Below are 15,854 nucleotides of genomic sequence, written 5' to 3'. Positions count from 1 at the left end.
CACGATCGCCCCTGACAATGCCATGCTGACTATCCCTGATCAATCCCTGCCTCTCCAAGTGGAGATTAATCCTGTCCCTCAGAGGTTTTACCAATAGTTTCCCAACCACTGATGTTAGAATCCCTGACCTGTAATTACCTGGTTTATCCCTTCTACCCATCTTGAATAATGGCACCACATTCGCAGTCCTCCAGTCCTCTGGTACCTCTCCTGTGGCCAGAGAGGATTGTAAAATCTGTGAAAGAGCCCCTGCTATCTTCTCCGTTACGTCACATAACAGCCTGGGATATATCTCATCTGGGCCTGGAGATTTATCCACTTTTATGCCCACTAAAACAGATAACACTTCCTCCCTTTCAATGCTAATATGTTCAAGTATATGACAATCCCCCTCCCTGATCTCTACACCTAAATTGTCCTTCTCTATAGTGAACACAGATGCAAAGTAATCATTTGAAACCCCACTCATGTCCACCGGTTGCACACATACATTGCCACTTTGGTCCCTAATGGGACCTACTCTTTCCCTGGTTATCCTTTTGCCCTTAATATACTTATAAAATGCCTTAGGATTTTCCTTTATCATGTCCACCAGTGTTTTTTCATGTCCACTCTTCGCACTCCTAATTGCTTTTTTTTAGTACCCCCCCCCCCCCCCTACACTTTCTATACTCCTCTAGTGCCTCCGCTATTATCAGCGCTCCGAACTGCCATAAGCCTCCTTTTATTCCCTGATCCAATCCTCTATATCCCTTGGCATCCAGGGTTCCCTGAACTTGTTGGTCCTACCCTTCATCTTAATGGGTACATGTTGGCTCTGAGCCCTCACTATTTCCTCTTTGCATGACTCCCACTGGTCTGATGTAGACTTTCCGACAAGTAGCTGCTCCCAGTCTCCCTTGGCCAGATCCTGTTTTATCATATTGAAATCGACCTTCCCCCAATTCAATACCTTTATTTCGGGCCTGTCTTTGTTCCTCTTCCTAACTACCTTAAATCTTACTGAGTTGTGGTCACTATCCCCGAAATGCACCCCCACTGACACTTCTAGCACATGGCCAGCTTCATTCCCGAGGGTTAGGTCCAGTACTGCCCCTTCACTTGTAGGACCTTCTAAGTACTGGCTCAAAAAGCTCTGCTCTATGCATTTTAAGAATTCTGTCCCCTTTAAGCCTTTTACACTAAGAATATCTCAGTTATTACCCTATTATTTTTACACCGCTCTGATATTTGCCTACATATCTGCTCCTCTATCGCTCCCTGACTGTTTGGAGGCCTTTAGGACACATCCAGCCAAGTGATTGCCCCCTTCTTGTTTTTCAATGTACCTATATGGCCTCATTTGAGGAACCTTCTAAAATATCATCCCTTCTTACTGCAGTAATTGACTCCTTGATCAACAGTGTAATGCCACCTCCTCTTTTATCCCCTCCCCTGTCACGCCTGAAGATTCTTTACCCTGGAATATTGAGCTGCCAGTCCAGCCCCTCCCTCAACATTGTCTCTGTGATAGCAACAATATCATAATCCCATGTGCTATTCAGCGCTCTCAATTCATCTGCCTTACTAGTAAGAATCCTTGCATTAAAATAGATGCAATCCAGCCTTGCAATTTTCACTTGTGCCTTAACAGGTCTATACTTGCTCTGCCTTCCAGACTGACACAGTTTCTCTGCACCTCCACTCTGTATCCCATTCTGCTGCCAAATTAGTTTCAACTCCCCCCCGCGCCCCCCCCCCCCCCACCCCCGCCACAATAGCACTAGCAAACCTCCCAGCAAGGATGTTGGTTCCGTTCCGATTCAGGTGCAACCCGTCCAACTTGTACAGATCACACCTTTGCCAGAAACAGACCCAGTGATCCAGGAAACTAAAGCCCTCCCTCCTGCACCATCTCTTCAACCACGCATTCATCTCCTATTCCTATACTAACTAGCATGTGGCACCGGGAGTAATCCAGAGATTACAACCTTTGAAGTCCTGCTTTTTAATCTGCTACCTAGCTCCCTAAATTCTTATTTCAGGACCTCATCCCTCTTTCTACCTGTGTCGTCGGTACCAATGCGTACCACGAACTCTGACTGTTCACCCTCCCACTTCAGAATGCCCTGCAGCCACTCAATGATACCCTTGACCCTCGCACCAGGGAGGCAACATACCATCCTAGAGTCAATTTTGTGGCCACAGAGACGCCTATCTGTACCCCTTACGACAGAATACCCTATCACTATAATTCTTCCACTCCTTTTCCTATCTGCTGTGCGGACAGTGACGTTTCAGTCGCTGAGGCTACATTTGCAAATCTGCCCATACTGCGCCACCTAGTGGTTGCATTGACAGCAAACGCAGCCTTATTTTCATAGTCTTGGACCTTCACCTTGAGGCAACCATTTTCTGTTACCATATTCTACTCTGGAAAGGCAGTTGGTGAAGAATATTATTGGAGATAATCTTTACTCAGTCTTCTATTAATTTATAGAGTTAAGCATTACAAGCATACACCTTCCCACTCAATCACAGCACAATTTCAATAAGTGCCTCTTTATATGTGCTCATGTGAAACCCCAGTTAATGCGCTCTACCTGCTCACAATTAAACAAATCAATATACAATTAGCACTTACCGCAATTTCTGAATTTTACAGTCTGGGTTCTTCAGAGCTGCAGACATTAGTCTCAGTCCTGAGTCTCCCAGTGTATTATAACCCAGATCCATAAACGTGAGTGATTGGTTTGTGCTGAGAGCAGAGGCGAGATCATTCATACAAGAAGCTGTGAGGTCGTTATCTTCCAGTCTGGCATCAAAGATGGAGAAATATCAGGAGTCAGAGTAAATTTGCTGTGTTTATTAATAACACTATTACTGATAGTAATAATAATAATGGGCATTGTCAGACATTCAATTTTTATAAATACAATCTTACACAATCTGGTACTTACAGCAGTTCTTGTATTCTGCAGTGCGGGTTCCTCAAAGCTGCAGACAGTAGTTTCACTCCTGAATCTCCCAGTTTATTATCACTCAGGTTCAGAACCATCAGTGACCGGTTTATACTGAGAACAGAGGCAAGAACCTCGGCAGAAGAATCTGTGAGATTGTTTTCTTTCAGCCTGGTATAAAAGATGGAAAAATAACAGGAATCAGAGTAAATTCCGTGTGTTTATTTATAACACCATTACTGATACGAATAACGTGCAGTGCTTAGCAATAGCACTATTTCTGAAACTAATAATAATGCAGTGTTTATAAAAACATAGAAAAATACGGCATGTTTCTGTGCTGTATGAATCTATGACTCTATTAATAATTGTCTAACACTCTGATAAGAAAAAATGTGTTTTGCTAAGGGGATGCAATAATGTCCTGATTGGGCAAACTGTAGATCCACATATTTTCTAAGAGTAATTGCCTTATCACACTGTATGTCAAGTTCCATTTGTTCCTCTTTGATAGAAGGTTTATTCATCCGCACAGATATCTCACGAGAGACATCAGAACTGATAACATGGCTTGCTCCAGCTATTTCACATGGTATTCTGATTCTCCGTACTGTCCACAATGTGTTGTCATCACTAAACCTGAAGCAATTAGTCCTTTTATACACTTAAGCATTGCGTCAATTCTCACAACTTAGTAAACATGGATAACATTTTAACCGATCTGTTCTACACACTGTTGAAGTGCAAGCACTACTAGCACGACACAGTGAAACAGGCCTGTGAGCAACATTCAGTAAAGGACTAAAACTCCTTGTGACATGTACAATTTGTTCGGCTTCATCAAAGTCTTCATCTCAGAATCCTCTGTCCCATGTGTTATTGAGGACTTTGCCTCTACGCTTTGTGCAGATCATGGCATAATGGTATTTGGAGCCACACCAGATGCATCTATTAACTGCTCCTTTGCCATTGCTGGGATTCAGTCACATTTTATTGCTCTTCCAATTTTGTCTTTGCTATAATAGCCGGATCTGACTGTCCATAACCATTCCATTGTACTGACCCCTGTATCCAGTATCTGGTCCATTTCCAAATCTGCCAATCATTCATTCTTCTATTCTTTGTGTTACTGCGAATATCCCATTTGCTCCACCAAGGCCCCAGGAATCTTTTCAAGAGCAGACATCTGATCAAACAGGGAGTCTCTCTCTCTCCAAGAACTGAAGACCAGTTAGAACCAGGAACATGTCCCTATGCTACACCTTGGCACAAGCCAGCAATTTAAGTGCTAGCACTGAACCAGGGATCTCTAAAGTGAATTTTGCCAATCTTTTATACAATCTGTTAAAGTACATGATATATTCTTCCTTTGAATAAACATCTATTTTCCAAAACATATCAAACTATGACAATGACATTTCATCCAAGAACTCTAATAGAAGATCCAAACCATCATCAGTTTTTAACTGACAGGGAGGCAGCTCACAAAGCATTTTACTTCTTATTTTACTTCTGGTCCGAAGCAACGCCAAGGCCATACCTTGTTTGCTTTCTCGTCGGAACACAACCCATGTCCACATCTCCACTTCATTCTTCCACTGGTCATTTTTTTATACTTATTTGTTTCGTAGATGTGGGCTTCGCTGCAAAGGCCAGCATTTGTTGGCCATCCCTAATTGCCCTTGGGAAGGTGCTGGTGAGCTACCTTCTTGAACCTCTGCAGTCTCTCTGGTGTAGGTACATCCACAATGCTGTTAGAGAGGAAATTCCAGTATTTTGACCCAGGAACAGTGAAGGAACGGCAATATATTCCCAAGTGAGGATGGTGTGTGGCCTGGAGGGGAATTTGCAGATGGCGGTGTTCCCACGCGTCTGTTGCCATTGTCCTTCTAGGTGGGAGAGGTCGTGGGTTTGGAAGATGCTGTTGAAGGAGGCATAGTGACTTGCTTCAGTGCATCTCTACTCCAGAGGGTTGTGGATACTCCATCGTTGAATACATTTAAGGCTGGGATAGACAGATTTTTGGTCTCTCTGAGAATAAAGGGATATGACGGGTCCGTGGGAAAATGAAGTTGAAAATAGGTCACTGTATCAGTAACTGGGTAAAACATTTAAATACATGTTGTGACCTGTGGAGAAGTGGAACTAGAGAAAGACAGTGCACTCCTCCATCCTCGGTCATGACCCGAACCACTGGAGAGTTTTCCACTGATTCCAATAACTTCAATTTGCTTCGGGCTCCTTGATGCCACACCCGGTCAAATGCTGCCTCGATATCAAGGGCAATCACTTTCACCTCACCTGGTCATATGGTTCAGGTTCTGAGAACATCAGAGGGTAATCAACGCCCAACAATTTACTCTTGCTTTCTAACATTTCTGATCATTGCTGCTGGGATTGTAGTTTTTTATGGGGTTTTTCCCGGAAAGGCTCCTGACAACGCAGAGCATGTGCAGATCAATCACCGACGTCATCACCAGCTTGCCAGGATGGGCCCCTGCAAGCGCTCGTCAACGTCAGCACGTAATGACGTCAGACGTAAAATTTCAGAGTGTTGCTTCAGCCCTCAATGATCGCGCGATTGCAATCTCCATCCCTCCAACTATACCCCGCTCCCTCCCGCGATCGGCGCCTCAGTCGCCGCTTCTCTTCCCTGTTCACTCCTGTTTTCGTTCCCGCGCCTGTGCACTCGCTGCTCCAAGCTCTTCACCGCAGCATCCCACCTCGCCGCTGAAACCCCGCTCGCACACATCACGCGCACCGGCTCATCTGCTGCTCCATCCCGCCACACACTGCCTGCATCGTCGCTGGCACCTCGCTCGCATACCACACACCCCCTCCAGGCCGCTTCTCCTGGCAGCGACGCGGGGAGAGAGCAGCGGGAGGGAACAGCGAGCATACAGGTGTGGAAGCGGATGGTGAACTGGAGTGGCGAGAGGGGACTTACTCCAGTGTCTGTATTTTACAGTCTGGGCTCATGCCCACAATCTGCATACAATTAAAGATAATTAATATACATTTGGCACTTATCACAGTGCCTGTATTTTACAGTCTGAGTTCTTCAAAGCTGCAGACTGTAGTTTCACACCTGAATCTCCCAGTTTATTATCACTCAGGTACAGAGCTGTCAGTGACTGGTTTATACTGAGAGTGGAGGTGAGATGCTCAAGACAAGAATCTGAGACAGTGTTTACTTGCAGGCTGGGATCAAAGATGGAGAAATAACAGGAATCAGAGTAAATCCCCAGTATTTATTTATAACACCATTATTGGTATGAATAATGTTCAATGCTTAGCATTCACACTAATGATGATACTAATAATAATGTAAAGTGTTTATTAATAATACTGTTATTGATAATAATAATATACAGTGTCAGCTACCCAGTTATTATAAACACAATCTCACACAATCTGGTACTTACCTCAGTTCTTGTATTTTACAGTCCGGGTTCCTCAAAGCCGCAGACAGTAGTTTCACTCCTGAATCTCCCAGATTATTGAAACCCAGTCTAAACACAAACAGACAGAGAGTGAGAAACAAACTGAATCAAACCCTGGACCTGATACAATTCACTTTCTGTTGAATGTTACAGGAAACACTGAAAAAGACTTGAGAAAATTAATAACCAGATTTTCCCATCACTGACAATGAATCTCACACTGTAGAACTCCTCATACATTCAGGAGCTGTCAATAAACATCAAAGAGGGAAGTAACAGGACAGAAGGTAGGTGATTGGTTGGTGAGTATTACAGTGTGTTTTTATCTCTCTAAGTGACAGCATCTGAATTCAACATTGCTTGGGGAAATAAATATACTACTTTATTAGATAAATGTAATACATAAAAGTAGCATTTTTTATTAATTGTTTTAAAAGACCTAATTACATTTATTCAGATTATCAATAAACAAATTAATTATAAAAGACTAGAGAGGACAGGGCAGGCTACGTGTTCGGACTGTAGCATGTGGGAGTTTGAGGATAGTGAGACTGTCCCACATTCCCACACCAGCAGGAAATGTCTCCGTCTTCAGTCATTCCAGCTCAGAGTCAATGGGCTGGAATGTGAGTTAGAGACATTCCCAAACATAAGGGAGGGGGTGGAATGTCTTCACAGTTTTATCCAGAACACAGTCACAGTTCAGAGAAAATCACAGGTTCAAGAAGAAGATGTAACCATTAGGGAGCAGCGTGGTGAGGACTGAGGAGAGATTGAGAAGGAGGTTCCTCAAACACAGGTCCTGTCCAAAAGGTACAATGTACTTGTTACCTGTGAGGACAAGGAGAAAGACTGTGGGGAGGACAGTCACAATGTAGACCAAGGTACTGTGGCTCAGAAGACTGTCCAAGGGGGAAAGAGCAGAATAGAATGTGGTAGTGATAAGGGTTTCTATAATTAGAGGGATGGATAGTGTCCTCTGCAGACATGAATGAGAATCCTGTCGGACGCGTTGTCTACAAGGTGCCAGGGTAAGGGATATCTTATGGTGGCAGGAGAGCAATTTGGAAGGGGAGGGAATAATCCAGTTGTCCTGGTCGATGTTGGAACAAACAACATATGTAGGAACCGGGAGGAGATCCTGCTGAGAGAATATCAGGTGTTAGGAGCTAAACTAAAAAAGCAGGACCTCAAGGGCAATAATCACTGGATTATTTCCCAATCCACATGCAAATTGGCAAAGAAACAGTCAGATCAGGAGATCAGTCAGATTCTGCCAGTTAATTTACATTTTTAAAGAACTCCCCCGCCCCAACACAATGCACCTAATCAAATTCTAATGTCCCTTTCCCACCCCCGAATAATAATTAAATATTTGCCCTTCCCCTCCCCACATAAGACTTACCTTGGGAATATGACCTTCCCCCTCCCGCAAACTGTACAAAATTTAAAGTTCACCCCTTCCCATCATCCTCTGCACCCATTATGTTTATTTGACCCCGACCCCCGCCCCACCCCCCTCACTAAAAATTTTAACTCCTCCCCTCCTCACCAGTGTCAGGCCTTCTTTCCCCAGACGGGGAAGTGAAGACACGGTAATGCCAGCTGCTGCATTGAAGATCACGGTGGGCCGAAAAATCCCAGGTAAGTTTATTTAAATGTATTCATGATGTTCATTGCCAAGCCGTGCCCCGTCGCCCGGGGGCGGGGGGGGGCGCCATGGAGCCTCGCTGCCGCCAGGAAAATCAGGCCCAACCCTCCCGATGTGGTGGCCTCTGCCGGAACGATCTTCTGATTCTCCCCCACCAAGGAGCCTGACATCAGAAGCCCGGTAAAATCCAGTCCATGCATTCTGAACATGTCTTTGTATTATTCTCGATAGTTCTTCTTCATCAATTTCTGTAATCTCCTCCAGCCCCACACCTCTGCAAGTTACCTACACTCCTCTAATTCTGGCCTCTGGCACATCCACAGTTTTAATCGCTCCACCATTGATGGCTGTGCCTTCAGTTGTGTAGGCCCCGAGCTCTGGAAGACCCTCCCTGCACTGCTTTCCTCCTTTAAGACTTTTTTAAAAACCTACCTCTTTGACCAAGCTTTTGGTCACCTGATATGTAAATAAAAAGAAACACTTGCATTTCTATAGCGCTTTTCACGACCACCGGACGTCTCAAAGCACTTTACAGCCAATGAAGTATTTTTGAAGTGTAGTCACTGTTGTAATGTAGGAAGTGTGACAGCTAATTTACACACAGCAAACTCCCACAAACAGCAATGTGATAATGAGCAGACAATCTGTTTCTGTGACATTCATTGAGGGTCAGGATTGGCCAGGACACCAGGGAAAATCCCCCTGCTCTTCTACAAAATAGTGCCATAGAATCTTTTACATCCACCCAAGCTGGCAGATGGGACCTCAGTTTAACATCTCATGCGAAAGATGGTGCCTCCGACAGTGCAGCACTCACTCAGTGTCAGTCTTGATTTTTGTGTTCAAGCCCTGGAGTAGAACTTGAATTCAGAACATTGTGAGTCAGAGGCGAGATTGCGACCAACTGAGCCAGAGCTGACACATGCACGTGGTTCACTGTCGTACTTTGTTTTATAATACTCCTGTGAAGTGCGTTGGGTCATTTTATTACATCAAAGGTGCTATATAAATATCAGCTGTTGTTGTTGTCTGCTCCTATCTAATATGGTACTAATTCCTTCTCTAGTACTATCCAATACACTCACTACTTTAGGTACCTTATTCCTCTATTCTACTTCTATATACTAGTGCCCACCCCCTGCCAATTTAGTTTAAACCCTCCACAACCACACTAGTGAACATCTTCACAAGGACATTGGTCCCAGTCCTGTTCGGGTGGAACCAGTCTCTTTTGAATAGGTGCCTCCTGACCCAGAACTGGTCCCAATGCCCCAAGACTCTGAAGAACTCCCTCCTGCACTATGCTTCAAGCCACATATTGATGCTCCCTATCTTCCAATTTCTACTGTCACTGGTGTGTGACACTGGGAGTAATCTAGAGATTATTACCTTCGAGGTCTGATTTTTTAACTTCCGTCCTAGTTCCTGAAAATCTGATCGTAAGACCTCAATATCCGCTCTTTCTATGTCGTTGGTACTGATGTGTACCACAACTTCTGGCTCACTTCCTTACCCCTGCAAACTATTCTGCACCCACTCTTTTACCCAGGCCAGAAGGAGGCAACACGCCATGTGGGACTCACAATGAGGGTTACAGAAATGTCTGACTATGGAATCTCCTATAACCACTGCATTTCTACACTTTGCTGTTCCCCCCTGTGCAGTCTCTTGCTCATGGTCTGGACTGCTCTCCAATGTGTTGTCATTCTCAGCAGTCTCCAATGGGAGGAGATGTTTCAGGTACAGGTTCAGTCCATTCCAACAAGGGTAAAAGTTAATGGAACCAAAGCCAGGACTCCTGGGATGATGAACGAGGTAGAGAATATACTGAAACAAGAAAAGGGTGTATGATTCATGTCAGCTGGATTCTTCATGACAGAACCAGGACAAATACAATATGTTGAAAGGGGAAGTGAAGAGCAAAATAAGACTGGCAAAGAGAGAATATGAGAATAGAATGGCAGTTAATATAAAAGGGAATCCAAAAATCTTCTACTAGCATGTAAATGGTAAGCGGGTAGTCAGAGGCAGGGTGGGGTCTATTAGTAACTAAAAAGGTGATATATGTTTAGAGACACAGGGTAAGGTTAAAATACCTAATCAGTACTTTGTATTGGTGTCTGCTAAGGAAGATGATGCTGACAAAATAACAGTAGAAGTGGAGATGCTGGAAGTAATGGACGGGTGAAAATTGCTCGGCCGGATGGACTAGAAAGACTGCCTTTGCTTGGAGTGGATAGGTCGTCTGGTCCGGATGGCTTAGATCCCAGGTTGCTAAGGGAAGCGGGATCGAGATTGCAGAAGGGCTTGTCATATTCTTCTAATCTTCCCTAGTGACAAGGGAGGTGCCAGAGGATTGGAAAGTGGCAAATATGACACACTGACTCAAGATAGGGTGCAAGGACATTCGTAGCAACTACCGGACGAACAGTTTCACATCAGTAAAAGCAAAACACTGTGGATGCTGGAAATCTGAAATAAAAACAGAAAGTAGTGGAAATACTCCGCTGATCCGGCAGCATCTGTGGTGAGAGAAACAGATTTAGCATTTCAGATCTGTGACCTTTCATCACAGAGTCACAGAATTGTTTCACTGCAGAAGGAGGCCATTAGGCCCATCATTACTGCACCTGCTCTCTGAAAGAGGAACTCCCTCAGTTCCATTCTCCCATCTTCTCCCCATAACCCTGCACATTCTTCCCTTTCATATAACTGTCCAATTCCCTTTTAAATGCTTCAGTTGAACCTGTCTGCACCACATTCTCAGGCAGTGCATTCCAGACCTTAACCACTCGCTGCATGAAAAAGTGTTTTGTCATGTCACTTTTGCTTCTCTTACCAAATACTTTAAATCTGTGCCCTCTCAGACTCGATCCTTTCACGAGTGGGAACATTTTCTCTCTATCTACACTGTCCAGACCCCTCATGATTTGGAAAACCGCTATCAAATCACCCTCAGCCTTTTTCGCTCCGAGGAAAACAGTTCTAACTTCTCCAGTCCATCTTCATAACTGAAATTCCTCATCCCTGGAATCAGAACTGGCAAAGACTAGAAATGTAATAGGTTTTAAGCAAACAAAGTGGTGTGGGGGTGAAGAGACCAAAAGGGAGATATTGATAGGACAGATGGTCAGAGAGATTATCTGACAAGGAGGTCATGGGCCAAAGGCAAATGTGAAGCAAGTGTGCTAATGATGTGGTGAAAGACAGCATTAGTGCAGACAGAGTGGTAATAACAAAATAATGAATAGCCCTAGTCAAAAGCACAAACATGAAAAAAAAACAGTGGACAGGCACATGATTAAAAAAAAAACATGATGAAACAAAATTAATTAAAAATAAAAAAGGGCCAGTCATACTCTGAAATTATTGAACTCGATGTTCAGTCCAGTAGGCTTTAGAGTGCTTAATCGGTAAATGAGATACTGTTCCTTGAGCTTGCGGTGATGTTCACTGGAACATTGCAGCAGGCCAAGGACAGAGATGTGGGGATGAGAGCAGGAGCGTGTGATGGAATGGCAAATGTGATGGAAGCTCAGGGTCATGTCTTTGGACTAAGTAGAGGTGTTCTGCAAAGCAGACACCCAATCTACGTTTGGTCTCCCCAATGTAGTGGAGACAGGAAAGTGGAATTGAGCCCGCGATCATCCATGATCATATTGAATGAATATCGATAGGCCATTTGGTTTACTTCTGCTCCTATTTCTTGTGTTCTTGTGCTCTTGAGACTGCATTCTGAGCAGTATACTAAATTGAAAGAAAAGTAAGTAAATCGCTGCATCACCTGAAAGGAGTGTTTGGGGTCTTGGATAGTGAGGAGTGAGGAGGTAAAAGGGCAGGTATGGGGACCTGCATGGGCACTAGTTAGGCCTGTCTTTTTGTCGGATATGTCGAACATTCCTTGTTCCAATCCAACTCAGGCCCCCTCCCCAACTCTTTTCTCCGGTACATTGCTGACTGTATTGGTGCAATTTCCTGCTCCCTCCCTAAACTAGAAAACTTCATCAACTTTGCTTTAAATTTCCACCCTTCACTCACCTTTACATGGTCCTTCTGCAACACTTCTCTTCCCTTCCTCAACTTCCCTGTCTCCATCTCTGGGGATAGGCTGTCCACTAACATTAATTATAAGCCCACCGACTCCCACAGCTATCTCGAATACACTTCGTCATACCCTGCCTCCTGTAAGGACTCCATTCCATTCTCCCAACTTCTCCATCACCAACGCATCTGTTCTGATGATCCAACCTTCCACAACATGACATGTCTTCCATTTTCCTCAATCAAGATTTCACCCCCCACCAACCCCCGCCCCACTACCTCCCCTACTGTGGTTGACAGGTCCCTCAACCATGTTGGCCCATTTCCTGCACCTCTGCCCTCAACCCTTCCCCTCCCTACCAGAACCATTACAGGGTTCCCCTTGTCCTCACTTTCCACCCCACCAGCCTCCACATCCAAAAGATCATCCTCTGCCATTTCCGCCACGACCAGGGTGATGCCACGACCAAACGCATCTTTCCTCTCCCCTACCCTGTCAGCATTCCAAAGGGAACATTCCCTCTGCGACACCCTGGTCCACTCCTCCATTACCCCCGACACCTCGTCCCCGTCCCATGGCAATCGCAGGAGGTGTAATACCTGCCCTTTTACCTCCTCTCTCCTCACTATCCCAGGCCCCAAACACTCCTTTCAGGTGAAGCAGCGATTTACTTGTACTTCTTTCAATGTAGCATCCTGTATTCGCTGCTCACAATGTGGTCTCTACACTGGAGAGACCAAACACTGATTGGGTGACCGCTTTGCAGAACGCCTCCGCTCAGTCCAAAAGCATGACCCCGAACTTCCAGTTGCTGGCCATTTCAACACACTCCCCCCTGTTCTCATGCTCACATCTCTGTCCTGGGATTGCTGCAGTGTTACAGTGAATATCAACACTAGCTCGAGGAACTGCACCTCATATACCAATGAGGCATCCTACAACCTACTGGACTGAACATTTTTATTTTATTTTGTTTCATTGATTTTTTTTAACCATGTGCCTTCCCACTGTCTTTTCATGTTTGTTATTTTGGCTGGAGCTGTTCATCATTCTGTCATTTCACACCCTCTCTGCACTAATGCTTTGACTTTCACCACATCATTAACACTCTATTTGCCTTTGTCTTTGCCCCATGACCTCCTAGTCAGTTATTCTCTGTGACCCTCTGTCCTATCAACACCTCCCCTTTGTTCCCTTTTCCCCCACCCCCACTTTATTTGCTTAAAATCTATTACATTTCTAACAATTGCCAGTTCTCTTGAAAGGTTACAGACCTGAAACGTTAAATGTACTTCTCTCTCCACAAATGCTGCCAGACCTGCTCTGTATTTCCAGAACTTTCTGTATTTGTTTCAGTTTAACATCAGTGGTGAGCAAGGTTTCAGAAACAATGATCATGGAGAAAAAATCGGGACTTGGAGAGGTTTGAGTCAATTAAGATAGTAAGCACGGATTTGTAAACAGCATATCATGTTTATCATTTTTTTAAAAATTGTGCATGTGTTGTGGGCGTCACTGAACTGGGCCAGCATCCTGAATTGCCCTCGAGAAGCTGGTGATGAGCTGCCGTTTTGAACAACGGCAGTCCATGTGGGGTGTAGGTGCACCAACAATGCTATAAGGAAGGCAGTTACAGGATTTTGACCCAGCGACAGTGGAGGAGCGGCTATATAGTTCCAAGTCAGGATGGTGTGTGGCTTGGAGGGCAATTTGCAGGTGCTGGGGTTCCTATGCATCTGCTGCCCTTGTCCTTCTAGGTGGTAGAGGCCACGGGTTTATGAGCTTTGGTGCATTGCAACTTGTAGATGGTACTCACTGCTGCCACTGTGCGTCGGTGACGGAGGGATGCCAATCAAGTGGGCTGCTTTGTCCTGGATGGTGTCAAGCTTCTTGAATGTTGGAGCTGCACCCATCCAGGCAAGCGGAGAGTGTTCCATCACACATCTGACTTGTGCCTTGTTGATGGTGGACAGGCTTTGGGGAATCAGGAGATCAGATACTTGCTGCAGGATTCCAAGTCTCTGACCTGTTCTTATAGCCACGGTATATGTATGGCTACTCCAGTTCAGTTTCTGGTCAATGGTAACCCCCAGGATGTTGATAGTGGGAGATTCAGCGATCGTAATGCAGTTGAATTTCAAGGGTAGATTGTTAGATTCTCTCTTCTTGGAGATGGCCATTGCCTGGAACTTATGTAGCTCGAACGTTACTTGCCACCTATCAGCCCAAGCCTGGATATTGTCCATGTCTTGCTGCACTTCTACACGGTCTGCTTCAGTATCTCAGGAGTCACGAATGGTGCTGAACATTGTGCAATCATCAGCGAACATTCCCACTTCTGATTAAAGGAAGGTCATTGATGAAGCAGCTGGAGATGGTTAGGCCTATGACACTACTGTGAGGAACTCCTGCAGCAATGTCCTGGAACTGAGATGATTGACCTCCAACAAACACAACCATCTTCCATTACGTTCGGCATGACTCAAACCAGCAAAGAATTTTACCCCAATTCCCACTGACTCCAGTTTTGTTCAGGCTCCTTGATGCCATATTCGGTCAATTGCTGCCTTGGTGTCAAGGGCAGTCACTCTCACCTCACCTCTTGAGTTCAGCTCTATTGTCCAATGTTTGAAACAAGGCTCTAATGTGGTCAGGAGCTGGGTGGCCCTGGTGGAACCCAAAATGAGTGGCACTGGGCAGGTTTCTGCTAAGCAAGTGCCACTTGATAGCACTGTTGACGACACCTTCCATCACTTTACTGATGATTGTGAGTAGACTGATTGGGTAGTAATTGTCCGGCTAGGATTTGTCCTGCTTTTTGTGTACAGGACATACCTGGGCAATTTTCCACATTTCCAGACAGATGCCAGTATTGTAGCTGTACCGGATCAGCTTGGCTCAATGCACAGTATGTTCTGGAGCACAGGTCTTCAACACTATTGCCGGGATGTTGTCAGGGCCCATAGCCTTGGCAGCATCCAGTGCCTTCAGTCGTTTCTTGATATCACACGGAGTGAATTGAATTAGCTGAAGATTGGCATCTGTGATACTGGGGACTTCAGGAAGATGCAGAGATGGATTATCCACTCGGCACTTCTGACTGAAGATTGTTGCAAATGCTTCTGCCCTATCTTTTGCACTGATATGATGGGCTCCCCCATCATTGAGGATGGGGATATTTGTGGAGCCACCTCCTGCAGTTAGTTGTTTAATTGTCCACCACCATCCACGGCTGGATGTGGCAGGACTGCAGAGCTTAGATCTGATCCGTTGGTTGTGAGATCGCTTAGCTCTGTCTATCGCATGCTACTCACGCAGTTTGGCATGCAAGTAGTCCTGGGTTGTAGCTTCACCAGGTTGACACCTCATTTTAAGGTATGCCTGGTGCTGCTTCTGGCATGCCGCCTGCATTCCTCATTGAACCAGGGTTGGTCTCCCGGCTTGATAGTAATTATAGAGTGGGGGATATGCTGGGTCACGAGGGTTACAGATTGTGGTTGAATACAATTCTGCTGCTGACTCACAAAGCCTCATGGATGCCCCGTTTTGCATTGCAATGTTAGTTCTAAATCTATCCCATTTAGTACAGTGGGGGAGTGCCACACAACACGATGGAGGGTATCGTCAATGTGAAGATGGGAGTTTGTCTTCACAAGGATTGTGCAGTTGTCACTCCTACCAATACTGTCATGGATTGATGCGTTTGTGGTAGACAGATTGGTGAGGATGAGGTCAAGTATGCTTTTCCCTCTTGTTTGTTTCCTCACCACCTGCTGCAG

General features: G+C 45.1%; 1 protein-coding gene across 1 annotated transcript in view; it reads right to left on the bottom strand.

Annotated features, from left to right (window-relative positions):
• Positions 1 to 15,854, bottom strand: part of LOC137345315 (NACHT, LRR and PYD domains-containing protein 3-like) — a 99,157-nt gene that overhangs the window by 10,982 nt on the left and 72,321 nt on the right. Inside the window, exons 8-10 of the mRNA XM_068008813.1 lie at positions 6,365 to 6,451; positions 2,940 to 3,110; positions 2,624 to 2,794 (exon numbers count right to left, since the gene is read on the bottom strand). Coding sequence (XP_067864914.1) covers positions 2,624 to 2,794; positions 2,940 to 3,110; positions 6,365 to 6,451 — 429 coding nt within the window. The remainder of the gene's footprint in view (positions 1 to 2,623; positions 2,795 to 2,939; positions 3,111 to 6,364; positions 6,452 to 15,854) is intronic.

The sequence above is a fragment of the Heterodontus francisci genome, chromosome 28 (genome assembly GCF_036365525.1).
Source record: "Heterodontus francisci isolate sHetFra1 chromosome 28, sHetFra1.hap1, whole genome shotgun sequence".
Taxonomy (NCBI): domain Eukaryota; kingdom Metazoa; phylum Chordata; class Chondrichthyes; order Heterodontiformes; family Heterodontidae; genus Heterodontus; species Heterodontus francisci.
This window is presented reverse-complemented; position numbering and strand designations above follow the sequence as displayed.